Raw genomic sequence first — 15,025 nt, forward strand, 5'->3', positions numbered from 1 at the left:
GGAGCAAACACATTTGTTTCAAAATGGAAGCCCTTAGTTCTAAGCTCCGGTTTTCTAGGTTTTTTTTTTCTCTCCTTGAAACTACTCAGCACATCTGAAGAATTACCTTCTTTCTTTTCTTCTTTTTCTTTTCTCTCCTCCAGGGCTCTTTTCCTCTCTGATGCCTTTAGATATTTAGACTTCAGTTTTGCACACATTTTTTTTTTTAATCTGTCTCTATCCATTTGAGATTGACATTGGACTCTACTTTGCCCTGAGATAACCAAAGACAGCTCCACTGAGGCTACTTTTTCACGAGATTACCGGTTTTTAAATTCAGCAGACCCATTGGTTGGGGACACTGTTTTCCAGGTCTAAGCAATGTGCTTTTCCTTAATGACAGGTGCCAGTGGGATAGGCAACTACTTCTCACTATGAGATCAATAGTTGATTGGTGAAGTCCAAGTCTCTGGTGAGAAATAATTCAGCTTGGCAATGTCATCCTAGCTATAGTGGGCTGATATAGCAAGTAAAGAATTAATTACATTTTCATGTACACAATTACTCCTCAATATGCATATGTTCTTGTACCAACTTGAAATGAATGCATCTTACAGGCATTTGGCCGTGTCCTATTTGATACTTGAAATTAATTATTTAGGATGGTTTCATTTTTCCTGATGGTGTTACTTCTGCATTTATTTTTACACAGTTTTAAAAAAAAAGAACTTCCAATAAAACTCTCTTGACAAAAGAAGAAAAAAAAATTACCACATTTGAGGGAATATATCAAGTTAAGTGTGAAGGCATGACTACTCTCTTAATGTATTCATACCTACAAATTAAATTACTAAGGGTTTTTGGTACAATAATGTCCTTTAGCACCTTCATTTTTCTGGCACGAGAAAGAATTAATTGACCACCTGTCCACACTAATGTATAAAGAGTGACATCTCCAATGTTTGAATGCTAATTATTTTATAGGCTTTATGTAGTAGAGAAGAAAAGGCCCCCAAATCTCAGTCATATACTACCATTTCCAGTAAAAACTAGACCAGACCTAATTCCAAAACCTTCTATTTGTCTCCTGTTCATGCCAGGGCTTCATAAAGTAAGGTGCCCATAAATTATTATTACTTTTGTTATTACAATTTTAGCCACCTTCCTCTGTGTTTAATTTCAGTCTAACATTCAGTATTAAACAAGATCGGTCCAGTGTCTGGTCAGCATTTATAACCCATTATTCGCTCTTGAAAAAAATTAAATTCTTCTGTAGTTTGCGACTGCAAATTTGAGATGGAGTCTCGCTCCCTCCTTGGAGGGTTTTGAGTCAGCAGTGGACTAGCTTCTGTTTCCATTAATGGTGAGTCTTATTAGTAGCATCAGGAGAAACTTCTCTCAATGTTAGGGAAAAACAACAGCCTCCAGGGGCCATGTTTGTTCCCTAGGCCAGGCTCTGTGCTAAGCCCTTTCCGTAGATTAACCCATTTAATTCTATGAAAAGCAGATGGATTAGACCCCGACACACCCACCTCCAATTAGCAAATTGAGGTTTGGAGAGTGTACATTATTTCTCAAGATTCCATAGCTGCAACAAGGGGAAAACGTGAAATTAAAGCCTGATTTCTCTGGGCCCAAACAAAGTCAATGTTTTCAACCGGTATGTTAAGGAGTTCATTTGAATTATTACTTTCTTTTTCTTTTATGCAAAAACGTTCCAAAGATTGGGCTTAACCATATGACTTTAGATAATAAGCAGTAGTTTTTTCAAGCTTTGTATTCATGTTTTCCTTTTCCCCCTTGTCCCTTTTCATTTAGTGTCATTACTCTATGAAGAAAGCAGCCTCCTTTCTTGGGATTGGTACAGAGAATGTTTGCTTTGTGGAAACAGATGGAAGGTAATGGGGACAGGATCTGGAAGCCTGGTGGGTGGAGGGGGAATTCATACTTTTTAAAAAACAGTACCAGTGTCTGTTCACGCTAAACATAACTGAGTACCTCAAATCTGTGTCTCCTAGAGGTAAAATGATACCTGCGGAACTGGAGAGGCAAATCTGGCAAGCCAGCAAAGAGGTGAGATGGGAGAAAAAGAGGAGAAGAAAAAAGTTGGCATGCATCTGGACATAAGGGAAGGAATGCAAGCAGCTAGACCTGTTTCTGTGTGTGGGAGAGAGAAGAGAGCTTGTTAGAATTAAAATAGGGAAACTCATTTACAGATGTTCTATTTCCAGGTGCTTGGGCTCTCCATGTTCTGTGCAGTTTCTCAGATGTTCTCATTCCAAGGTGGCTGGAGCCTATTAAAACACTGACTGACATCACCATATTACCAATTCTTGCCTAGAATTAGCTTTAAAAGATAAGCCCAGCCTCTCCAGCAGGGCGCCTGCATCCACTTCCTTACCTAACACTGGGCTGAGAGCTCTGGAGGTCAGGCCAACTATCTCTGGGTTGCCTTCAAAATGATCTCGATTTCTGATCAATCTATGCTCCAGGTTGCTTCCAAGGTCCATCGCAAAAACCATCATCCTGTCTTGGGTCTGTGTCTAGTCTGTCATCTCTGACAGAATGTCTGCTTTTCCATAGCTACCACGATATAGTAAAGCTGGCATGTCCATTGGTGGGGGAGGCAAGGTCTTGCCCCACCCACCTGCTATACTCCAGCCAAGGCGGGCCCCGACATCTGCTTGTAGGTGCGCCATTGCTTTGGTGGAAGCCATCTTGATTCTTCCACCAAAAGCCTGCTGGATTAGGTGCGCCTGCTTTACTGCATCCTTCCAATCCCACCACAGCTCTCACTGCTTTTGGAGCATCAGACTATTCCCCCACAGGCTTTGGAGCATCAGACTATTCCCGCACAGGTTTCTAGTAGGTAGCAACAGAGTCGGGTGTGAAACTGCTAAAACTGCTGAAAACTGAAAAACCCAGTTTTGAGCTGGGATAGAAGTATATTTCTCCTTAAAAAAAAAAAAAAGAAAGAAAGAAAAAAAAATACATATATATATTTGAGAGAGTGAGAGAGAGAGAGAATACAAGCAGGGGGAGAGGCGGACAGAGGGAGAAGCAGACTCCCCACTGAGCAGGGAGCCTGATGCATGACTTGATCCCAGGACCCTGGGTTCATGACCTGAATAAAGGCCATATGCTTAACTGACTGAACAATCCAGGCCCCCGGAAGTATATCTCTCTTTACAGAATTTCACACCCTAAGAAGGATAGACTCTTTTATTTTTATTTTTTGTTTTAATACATTTCTGCTATTTTAGTCTTTGTTTTTTAATTTTTCATAAAAATCACCTTGTCACCAGAGCATGCCAGTTCACTGTATCTGGTTTGAAATTCTCTACTTAAAAATTCTGCCTTTATTACAGGTGTACTGGCTTCAGTGTGTGTCTTTAGATCCATGCTTATCTTTTTTTTTTTTTTTTTTTTTTTTTTTTTTTTTTTTTAACATTACAATGATGAGAGGACTTGCAAGCTGTCTGGTGAGACAGATTATCAGATTTCATTCACTCTTGGGTAAAATTCTGTATTATAACCTGTTTGTTCTGCTGTGAACCACAGATATTGTGTTCTAATTTTATCTTTTTTTTCTTGTTTTATCTTCTACAGAAATTCCTATCAAAGGGAACTTTGTTTATGTCATTAATTCTTGTTGGTGGCCATGGGGGTGGGGGAGGAAGTTTTGATTGTTCTTTCTGTATGGTTCATATGATTCCTTCCTCTCTCCTCCCTCTCTTTTTCTCTCTTTCTTTCCTTCTTGAATTATGATCTTTTCATCTTGGAAAATTTCAAATATATAAAAACCAATATAATGAGCCTCTGTATACCCATCATGCAACTTCAGTAACTGAGCTTCTGCTCTGTTCTGTCTCTACCCCATCCCCTCCCACCACCACTAGATTAGCTGAAGCCAATCTCACACATCATACTGTCTGATCTATAAATAGTTCAGTTTATCTGTCAAAAGGTATGTACTCTCTTTATTAAAAAAAGTAAAATCCCACACACCATTACAAGAAATAAATTCTTATTTATTTTCATTCTGGATTAAAATTTTCCTATTGCTTTTTTTTTAATAGTTGACTTGTTTGAATTAAAAATTCAAGGTCCATATGTTGCATTTGGTTGATTCATCACACCAATCTTTTCTAATCTGTACCTTCTCGCTCCTCCTTTTTTTCTTTCCCTGCAATTGATCTGTTAAAGAAACCAAGTCTTTTATGCTGTCGAGTTGTCTACATTGTGTATTTTGTAGATTATGTCAGGAATTTGAGAATCTAGGTGCTCCCTCCACTGTACACCCCATCTGTTCTCTGTATTTCCTGTAATTTGGCAGTAGGATCTTGAGACTCAGGAAGGCCTCACAGGTGGCTTTCTGTCCTTCACTCAGGACACATCTCCGATCTCGTTTTGCATTGGTTCTGGCATTATGGGTCCATCTGTTATAGAGCTTGGCATCAGCTGCTTACCTCATGAATTTTGCTCCCGTTGATGATCATCATCTAGACTCATTATTTCATTAGGTGATGTTCTCATTTGTTCTCTCATTCCTCCTTCATTTATTGGTAGGCTTACAACCATAAAGGAAAAGCTTCCCTCATTCGTACTTGGTTTCCCTAGGGAAAATGTTTGCACAACCAGGGCAGGATAAATGTTTGATTCTTTCCCCATGCGTACCAGTTTTCAGAATAGTGTGTTAGTTGCCTAGCATCTCCTAAAGATAGCCAAAACCATTTTTCTTTTTTAGAATCATTAAGGATAATCTAGCATATTTGATGTTTTATTCCACTGCAGTCATTATTATTTTCATTGTTCAAATTTTTGTTTGTTTTGACAATGAAAGACCATGAAACTGACATATCCTGAAGTTGAGAACTTGAAAAGAGAAGTTTTGAAAAAGTGAAAATTGCTTTAGGCACATTTAAAAGTAGGGCCATGGAGTGAGAGTTCGTATCTCTCCTCAGTGTTCTTTCAAGTTAGTTAAAACTTGAGCCTGGATTTTCCAAGGACAGATCTTGCATCCGTACTGAGATAATACCTGGTGATTAAGTTTTGTTTTTTGGTTTTCTGTTTTTTGTTTTTGTTTTATTTTGTTTTTCAGTAGTTTCAGACCTAGATCTTTTGTTTCAAGCTTTGAACTCATATTGCTATAGATGTGGGGATAGTACATCAATTTTTTTTTCTGCTGTGATTCAGTTCCCTGGCCCAGCGCAATCCATTAAAAATCTGTTGAGCAGTGACCTTTACTTGATGCCATTCCAAAGATGGTGAAAACCATGGAAGCTTCAGAGATTCTAAAGATCTCATGAAAAGATCAGACTCGTATAACCACTGAATGAATGTTTGAAAGCACTTTTGTGTTTGGGTGTTTCAGATAACAAACTTTCTTAGGGAATACAGCTCATCAGCAGCCCACAATCAATACTGTTTCCACTGATTTTTCTCATTAATAGCAGGAGATACGAAAAAGGAAAAAAGAAAATTGGAAGGTTAAATCTAAATCACAAAAGTTTGATTTCTGAGGCCTGATATTTATAGCTAGATTGTTAAAAAGGTGAGGAAAACTCATTAATAAGCTATAATAGCTTGCAAAAGTATTTTCTCACTACCGCCAAGGTGTCACATCGTTTACGAGGAACAGTCCAAACATTAAAGACACCTTCCATGTTTTTAGGTAATTGCTTTTTCTCTTCCTTTTAATGATTGATGTAAATCCGGTCTCATTTTATTTTGGTCGCTTGCATGATAAAGATGTAATCTGTGGACAGTTGAGTACGGGAAAGAATTCCCAAAGTGGGTGGTTCCCCAGGAGCTCTACCCACCCACTGGTCCCTGTGGACTGGATTCCATAGGTCACAACATCTCCCCAGAAGGCAAATGGATTCACTGGGTACTGTTGTTTTGTTTCCTGTGCATCTTGGTTTAAAGATGGGGCCCAAGTATCTTTGCTCTGCTCCACTTTCCACTGAGAAATAACTTCTTTCTGTCAAAGGTCAGCTAAATGGGAAGGAGTCTGGTTCAAAAGGAATAACTTCTGGCATTAAATGGGACATAAAAATATATTGCAAGAACAATTGCACTTTAAAATAAAACTGAGAGAACAAAATGACTCCATCTTAAATGGAAGGTAAAATTACTTTTATAGGCAGGGAACGTTCTTGTCACTTAGTCCTCAAGGGCTCTAGAGTCTTAGGATTCTTGTCCCTTCCCCCACCTCTACATTGTCTGCAAATTGCTGCAAGGCACTTCCACGGTGAGCAATGCCTCTTTGCTGACATGCTGGGGCAATTCTGTGGGCAAGCAATCTCATGTACTTCCATCTACCTGGCTGCTATAAAGTTCCTTACGGGGCCAAGGTGCTTAGCTATCTTGGCCAGAATTACCGTCCACCTCTGTGTGTTCCCACAGTCTCCCTTCTCCCCCACCCTTCACCTCCATTGCCCTCTGGCACCTGTGCACTTTACAAGCTGCAGCCATCAGCTGTGTGAAGAGGCAGAATCATGGTAGGAGTGATGCAGGTTCTCTTTTCTAGAACATTCTAATGGATTTCTCTGTTGGGGCATCATTTTGCAGAGTGTATCCCAATGAGGTTACACTATCCCAGTTTAATGGCAATTTGTACTTATCACTCTCTTTGTTTTGTAACTGCACTTACCTGATAAGGAGACAGGCAAACGGGCCTCCACGGTTTGCACCTGGAGCTGTTTATTTTCGGATCATCCTTACTTTTATTTCACAGAGGTGTAACAATGCTGGCACTCAGGCCTCAGTGAATCACCCCCAAAAGGAGGTAGGAATCACACAGAAGGCCATTTTTTCATTGCAGCAGAAGTTACTCACTTTGTATGTGGGAAATATAAAGAACAGAAAACACTTCAGGAAGAAAATGAAAGTAAAACCAGTTAACAGTGCATATGGAGTTGGGACAAAGGACTCTTGTTGTCACAGCATTGTCTAGGTTTCCTTGACCTCTTGGAATGGACAAGCAGCCATATTGTGGAGAAGCTGAAAAACACCCTATCTGAGTCATTACCTCCAAAGGAACCAGATAAATTTCTGGTTGCTTAACTGTTACGTTCATCCACCTATTACAGGAAAAACTTAGTGCTAATGGTGATGGTTCTTGTTTGCGTGTCCTCCTCACAGGGAGCAGCTCCATTTCTCGTCTGTGCCACGTCTGGTACAACTGTTTTGGGAGCCTTTGATCCTCTGGATGAAATAGCAGACATCTGTGAGAGACACGGTCTCTGGCTTCATGTGGACGTAAGTGCATTTGTGTGTACACTTTGGTTTAACTTTCTAGTCTGTTTGTAGCTTTGCTGGGAAGTCCTTTGTGTTCTCAGAAACTAAACATGAGGTCCCCGGCTACTTTTATTTAAGCATGTATTTCTAATCAAGGGAAATAAATCTGCCATTTTCCATAAGGTAATAAAGAAGAAGATCCCAAGTTTTAATGTAAATTTTGGTTTTGTTCTCCAGATTCCATTTTATTTCCTCTTCTCCTGTGAACCATTCTCTTTGGTCCCTTGAATCTACTGTCATTGCGGCAGGGACATACTGAACTACAAAATCAAGAGACCTTGACTTTGGGCTCCAATTGGCCTCTTCTTCATTGCAACTTTAGCTGTTCAGGCTTTCATTTAACTTACAGAGAAGAGTGGCTGATGTGGTCTATAAAGTCTTCTAGCTCTGACGTTACATGATTCCAATCAGCTGGAAAATGCAAACAGCTGCATTACATAATTGCCTGTTATAATTAAAGCAGGTTTTATCTGGATCCATGATAGATAATTATTTGAGGGACATCGGGATAACTTACATTCTTCATAATTTTCTGACTTTAAGAATTGGCTTTTTTTTCTTAATTAATTTTGTAAGTCCTGGGGTGGTTCATAATAATTTTTTTCCTTAATTAAAGGTAACTATTCAAGTTCTACTCATCTAGAGTTAAAAATTTGCATTCAGACAGTTACGAATACTTACTGAGCTTTTGGTTGTTTTTTTTTTTTTCTTTCTTTCTTTCTTTCTTTCTTTCTTTTCTTTTGGTAAAACCAGGAATTAATTAGTTTGATTCAAACCAATAGAAGGGATGGTTGACAGTATAGGGAACTTTCTTCTGGTGAGAGATTCATAGCCTCCTTAGCAGAAAAAAAAAGAACACTATTTTTGACTTTTTGAATGGAAGGTAATGGCACTTGGGGGATATACCTGCACATACTTTTATAGTTTGTATGATCTTATGCTTTCAAAGTAAAGTGTGTTACAGAGAGAATTTTTCAGCAGCTCAAGTCTCTCATTAAGCATATGCTAATACTCGCCATGATATAAAGCTCCCTCGAGTTACAGGCTCTATTAGTATGCCAGTGGCAATCCTTCAGGTAGATTATTTGTGACTTTAAATGGGATTGTAGCATTTGTATCTGTTCACATTTCAACTTTTATCTTATTGATTTTTATAGACTTCGGAGCATAATAATACATTATTCCTAAAAGATAATATGAAGTGAGTACTTTGTGACTGTGGAAATAAGGAGGAAAAATCAAATCTATCAGCAGTTATACTGAAAATTCCATTCTCATAAAAGAAACATCAAATATGGATTATATAGTTTATGCAAAGCAGACCAAGTACAGTAGTTTCTAAATTGAGAATGAGATTAAGAGACTTAAGAGAGGCTCAGAGAGAATTGTGACTTACAAGTATGAATGAAAACCTCCTTAGATTTTCTTAAAAAAAAAAAAAAAAACTGGGCGCCTGGGTGGCTCAGTGGGTTAAGCTGCTGCCTTCGGCTCAGGTCATGATCTCAGGGTCCTGGGATCGAGTCCCGCATCGGGCTCTCTGCTCAGCAGGGAGCCTGCTTCCCTTCCTCTCTCTCTGCCTGCCTCTCTGCCTACTTGTGATCTCGCTCTGTCAAATGAATAAATAAAATCTTTAAAAAAAAAAAAAAACTGAAGGTGGAATTTTTGAACGAAACACTTTTATAAGGAAATGTTTAAGCCACACAAATTATTAAGATTTGCACACAGTAAGCATCTAGTAGTATTAGACAAAATTCGACAGTAGTTTAGCTGACCTGGTAAAGAAATTAGCTCTCGCATTGAGGTAATATTCACTCATGCTTTAATATTACAGGCTGGATATAAGGTAGTATTACATTATATTATTATAATAATAATATTGAACCTGCTGATAACATTTGATAAAGGGGTATGTGGCTTATCTTGAAGAAAATTCATATACTACATATAGTTTATTAACTTTAAAGATAAAAATCAACAAAATTCCACAGTTTGGCGACCGTGGCCATTGCTGCTATAAACATTGTGGTACAGATGGCCCTTCTTTTCACACCTCTGTATCTTTGGGGTAAATACCCAGTAGTGCAATTGCAGGGTCATAGGGAAGCTCTATTTTTAATTTCTTGAGGAATCTCCACACTGTTCTCCAAAGAGGCTGTACCAACTTGCATTCCCACCAACAGTGTAAGAGGGTTCCCCTTTCTCCACATCCCCTCCAACACATGTTGTTTCCTGTCTTGTTAATTTTGACCATTCTAACTGGTGTAAAGTGATATCTCAATGTGGTTTTAATTTGAATCTCCCTGATGGCTAGTGATGATGAACATTTTTTCATGTGTCTGATAGCCATTTGTATGTCTTCAATGGAGAAGTCTCTGTTCATATCTTCTGCCCATTTTTTGATTTGCTTTTCCGTTTTGTGTGTGTTGAGTTTGAGGAGTTCAAGATGTCCTTCAATGGATGAATGGATAAGGAAGATGTGGTCCATATACACTATGGAGTATTATGCCTCCATCAGAAAGGATGAATACCCAACTTTTGTAGCAACATGGATGGGACTGGAAGAGATTATGCTGAGTGAAATAAGTCAAGCAGAGAGAGTCAATTATTATACGGTTTCACTTATTTGTGGAGCATAACAAATAGCATGGAGGACATGGGGAGTTAGAGAGGAGAAGGGAGTTGGGGGAAATTGGAAGGGGAGGTGAATCATGAGAGACTATGGACTCTGAAAAACAATCTGAGGGGTTTGAATTGGTGGGTGGGTAGGAGGTTGGGGGTACCAGGTAGTGGGTATTATAGAAGGCACGGATTGCATGGAGCACTGGGTGTGGTGAAAAAATAATGAATACTGTTATGCTGAAAATAAATAAAAAATAAATTTAAAAAACCAACAAAATTGCAGTAGTCACCTTGGCCTGCTTGAAATTTTCTATAAAATACTTTAAAAACCCTTTAAAAAACTGGCATCTACTTTGTTTTTTTTTTTTTTTAAATGCATTTATGGTTACTGATCCTCATGGATATTTCATAAAACTGAGTTGCCCTGCATAGTAAACATTTTATTAAATCTAAGATATACTGATTTTGTTTACATTTTAACATAGCTGAAGGTCTTATGTTGATGTCTTTTGTTTTCTTTCTTTGGGGTACACTAAAATGGTGACTCTTCCATTGGATGGTGTCTTATATTTGATTAATTACAAGATTAATTAATTCTGCATATTTACACAATTTCATAAGGAGAACTTTAGTTTTCTTTTTCTCTGGGAGGGCAGATGTTACTTCAGCCTCTGCCTCAGACTAGAAAGCTCTGGCTGGTCCTGCTTCTCTCTGAGGCAGAGGCTGTGGCTGCTGCAAAGATTGGTGCTCCCAGGGGAGTGTCCTGACATGCCTTAGGCACTCTTCTTCCAAGTTCCAGGGGAAGTAGCAAACACTGTATTTAAAGTCGGGGGGGGGGGGCAGGGGGGCCTTTAGAAGCTGCTAGATCTCAATTCCACCCTTGCTTCCACTTCCTTGTGTGGACTGGGCTTATGATTTCTTTCTTTCTTTTTTTTTTTTCTTTTTAAAGATTTTATTTCTTTATTTGACAGACAGAGATCACAAGTAGGCAGAGAGGCAGGCAGAGAGAGAGGAAGGGAAGCAGGCTCCCTACTGAGCAGAGAGCTGGATGTGGGGCTTGATCCCAGCACCCTGGGATCATGACCTGAGCTGAAGGCAGCAGCTTTTTTTTTTTTTTAATAATGTATTTTCTTTTTAAATTTCTTTTCAGCGTAACAGTATTCATTGTTTTGCACCACACCCAGTGCTCCATGCAATCTGTGCCCTCTCTAATACCCACCACCCGGTTCCCCCAAGCTCCCACCCCCCTGCCCCTTCAAAACCCTCAGATTGTTTTTCAGAGGCAGCGGCTTTAACCCACTGAGCCACCCAGGAGGCCCTGATTTATTTCTTAACTAACGAATTAAAGAGAAATATGTTAAGTAAACTGGTAAGTGTGGTGCCTAACAGGTAATCATAGCTCCATAAATGACGGCCCTCCCTGAGGTGAAAAACCTTGCTTCTTCAACATTTGGGTAATTGGTTTGCTCTTTTGAGGACTACATCTGTGATGGAGCTGACCTGCCAAGCTCCTCTAAACTAGGGAGCTAATGCCTCGAAAGAGTTGACATGATTTGAAAAACTAGCACTAGCATTGGGGGTATTTGTTTGCTTTTTTGGGAGGAAGAGGAGGCAGAAGGTGGTGCAGGAGAAGGGAAGGTGTGAGAGTGTGGTGTGTGAGACTCCTGAGCTCCTCTCTTTCTGTTACCCTCAGCTCTCATGCTACATTCTACCATGTGGCCCTAAGCTATGATGTTATCCTGAAGCAGGAATGGGCTTTGGCTCCCAGATCTAATACTTAATGCCTGTGAGACCTCGGACAAGTCAGCTTCCACCTTTGAATGTTAGTTTTTCTACCAAAAATTTGAGGCAATAATGGTTCCATTCCCAATGTAACATTGTAACATTATAGGGGTTCAATAACCGTGGAGGTGTTCAACACAGCCCAAGCTGGTCCCCTCATATCCCCTCACAGCCATCACCCTTCCTGGCCCTACAGAATGAAACTTAGAATTCTGCTCAATTGCAGGGACCAGTCTGACTTCCTTATGACTCACATTGATCCCCCCTCTCTTCCCTGCAGACTTCCTGACAGTGGGGTTTCCTTGCATTTCCTATTCTCAGTCATTTTGTTCTTTGTTCATAATGTATAAGTCTCCAGTGGACATCTTCCCCAAGTCCCAGGCTTCTTTTCTCTCATTCTTAGGTTTTTGATTTGCGAATATTTCTGAAAGCTATTTGGCTGAAAAGATCCAATTAATAGGATCCATCTAAGCCCTTCCTCATGGGCCGGGAGTTCCTCTGTACCCCTCTATCCACCCTGTCAAGCATGTGCTCATTCATTATTCAGAAAGCCACCCCCCAGCCCATGCCTCGCTATCAGCATTTGCACGTTGTGTCTGCAAGAATGACAGCCAGCATTGCAAAGGATATTGTCTATTTTATTCTCAAATACAGAGAACAAACTGGTGGTTGCCACACAGGTGGGTGCAGGGAGGTGAAATATGCGAAAGGTATTAAAAGGCACAGAATTCCTGTTATAAAATAAATCACAGAGATGCAGAGTACAGCATATTGACTATAGTCAATAATATTGTACTGACGATGTATGGTGACAGATGGTGACTACACTTATCTTGGTGAGCCCGTGGTAATGTACAGAAGTGTCAAATTACTATGCTGTACATTTGAAACTAATAGAAGATGGTATGTCAGCTATGTTTCAATAATGACACTGAAAAATAAAAACGAAGGAGATTGTCTATTTCAGATTCTAGATTGGAGAAGGAATGGACTGTGTCTTTCAAGTTACTTTTTTGTCCACACACCAGCCAACAGGCTAATACACCAATTTCTTTATGCTGTGTGAATTTAAATCCTAAGGGTCTGTGGGAGGCCAGCTACCGTGATGAGGCTCTGTTGGCCTAAGTGAGAGGCAGTGAGCACAAGTGTTTGGAGTGTTTATGGCTTAACGTGGGCTTACAACAAAGTATTAAGGTTGTCCCTCAGAGTTTTTTATGACAATGAACTGGGGAACACATAACATTGAAATAACATTGTTGCATTTATGTAAATATCTCAACAGGCTTCTTGGGGTGGCTCAGCTTTGATGTCCAGAAAGTACCGGAAGCTTCTGCAGGGCATCCACAGGTAAATGTTTTGGGGCCCAGCACCTCTTATTTAGACAAGGGAAACTCTCTGGGTCTTGCATACTTAAGTGACATTGTGACAACCCAGAGACGAAGTGACTGTTTTACTTCAAAACTCCAAGCTCCCCAAAGAACTCAAATCAGCAATCCAGTTGAGGGTTTGAATACGTGTGCTGCTAAGGAAAGTAATTTTTCCTCCAGTGGAAGCTCATTAAGTTCCCCCCTTCCTGTGTACTTTTTCTTTTGCATAACAGAGCTGACTCTGTGGCCTGGAACCCCCACAAGATGCTGATGGCCGGAATTCAGTGCTGCGCTCTCCTCGTAAAAGACAAATCTGTAAGTTTTCCTCTTCTGGCCTTTGGGCTTCTGAGGGGGTTAAACTACCATGTTTGCAGAGGGCTTGCTTTTGCTTACATTTTGATGCTTTTGGACCGATATAGATGAAGGTCTTTGGTAAATGTTGGTGGCATGGAAAGGAAAAATAAATAGACTCAGATAAAAAAAAAAATCTAGTGTTTCTGCTCAGGTGATTTTGTGGATTAGATCTCGGTATTATATAACCTCATTAGTTACAGCAAAATGGTCTCTCTTGCCCTCATTTGGATTATATTTTAAACCTCAGTTTTAAACATTGCCAACATTTTGTTCTCCTTGATTAAGTCTGGGATTTAAGTTATCTTGAAACTTCTGCTTGCTGAGAAAGTGGAACAGATGTGTGTCATACATTAAATTGAATGCCTAATATGCTTAGCTAGGCTTAACAGCACATTTATAGAGGAATATGTTAGCTCGGGGCTGACCGCCGAACACGGATTTATTAGCTTCTTTGGAAACGTTGTAGGGAGTTTGGAAACCAGTCTGGATCATGGTGGGGAAGTGGGAAGGAATTGCTGAGTTTCCTCCTGGCCACAGGTATCAAACCCATGGTTTTTTTCCTGGGTAAAATAAGGATTCTTGTGGGAAGTGGCCCAGGCTGGGAAGTGCCACTTCATTCTTAGAAATGCCTCCTCAAGATATGTGTGCAGCATGTGGGTGATTTTTCTCAGCCATCTGTTTACATTTCTTCTTAGGGGACTCCCTTTGCCAATGCTAAAGTCATTTTCTCTTTTTAAGGAATTTTATTTCAAATGAAAGCCATATTTAAAATTAAAACCTAGTCTTGCATGTGCAGATAGTTACAACTCTCTTTAAAATGAATTGTGACATTTGTAGGTCGGAGCCCTTTGTGTTTTGAGATGTCCAAAGGAAATACTGTAGGGACCAAGGGCAGGCCACCCAAAATGTACTCCAAAGGCACAATGGTTACTTTGAATGGGAATTAGCTAGTGCGAGGACATTCGGGCCCCCTCTGTCCTCCTGGAAGCCAGAAACAAATGTCCCATTTGAAAGGTACCCTTCCTGTAGTAAGAAGTAGGAACACATCCTACCATCAGGGACAGGAACTTGAAAGCCAAGAGAGCTGGAGAAACAAAGCTGTTACTTTTTTACTAATCACTAACTCAGCCCAAATTCTGCTTAGAATTCCTTACTAATTAAAGCTCTCAAACATCTGTTTTCTTTACCCTGTCCACTCCTCACAAACTTACTGTCTTGCTGTCTGAAATGTATAAAAACTGCCTTGGTCATTTTTTGGGGTCTCAGTCTCATTATTTGTCCTCCATGTGCACATCATAAAACTTTAACTTCTTTTCTTCCCCCTGTTAATCTGTCTTACGTAAATTAATTCTTAGTCCAGATAGGAGAACCTAGGACAAAGAAATATTTCTTCTTCCCCTTCAGGATCCATCAGAAACTATGAACAGATTCTGCATTTAGAGATAGAGACACTTTGGGAAATAGAAATTGATTCCCTAATATTTTATGAGGTTGGCTACTGTTGGCTATATTCAACATCATTTCATGTTTTTGCACTTAATTCCTTAAGTTATGACTTCAATTTATAATGGAAAGGTAGTTTAGGATTACTGTATCATGTGTGAACCAAGGAACATCTTCAA

The 15,025-nt window shown here is 39.7% G+C and overlaps 1 protein-coding gene across 1 annotated transcript in view; it reads left to right on the forward strand.

Moving 5' to 3' along the window:
* The window catches only part of GADL1 (glutamate decarboxylase like 1), a 187,303-nt gene that overhangs the window by 69,029 nt on the left and 103,249 nt on the right, over nucleotides 1-15,025 (forward strand). Inside the window, exons 7-11 of the mRNA XM_059162397.1 lie at nucleotides 1,798-1,877; nucleotides 1,998-2,052; nucleotides 7,126-7,242; nucleotides 12,965-13,029; nucleotides 13,283-13,364. Of these exons, the coding sequence (XP_059018380.1) occupies nucleotides 1,798-1,877; nucleotides 1,998-2,052; nucleotides 7,126-7,242; nucleotides 12,965-13,029; nucleotides 13,283-13,364 (399 nt within the window). The remainder of the gene's footprint in view (nucleotides 1-1,797; nucleotides 1,878-1,997; nucleotides 2,053-7,125; nucleotides 7,243-12,964; nucleotides 13,030-13,282; nucleotides 13,365-15,025) is intronic.

Source organism: Mustela lutreola, chromosome 2, assembly GCF_030435805.1.
Source record: "Mustela lutreola isolate mMusLut2 chromosome 2, mMusLut2.pri, whole genome shotgun sequence".
Classification (NCBI taxonomy): Eukaryota; Metazoa; Chordata; class Mammalia; order Carnivora; family Mustelidae; genus Mustela; species Mustela lutreola.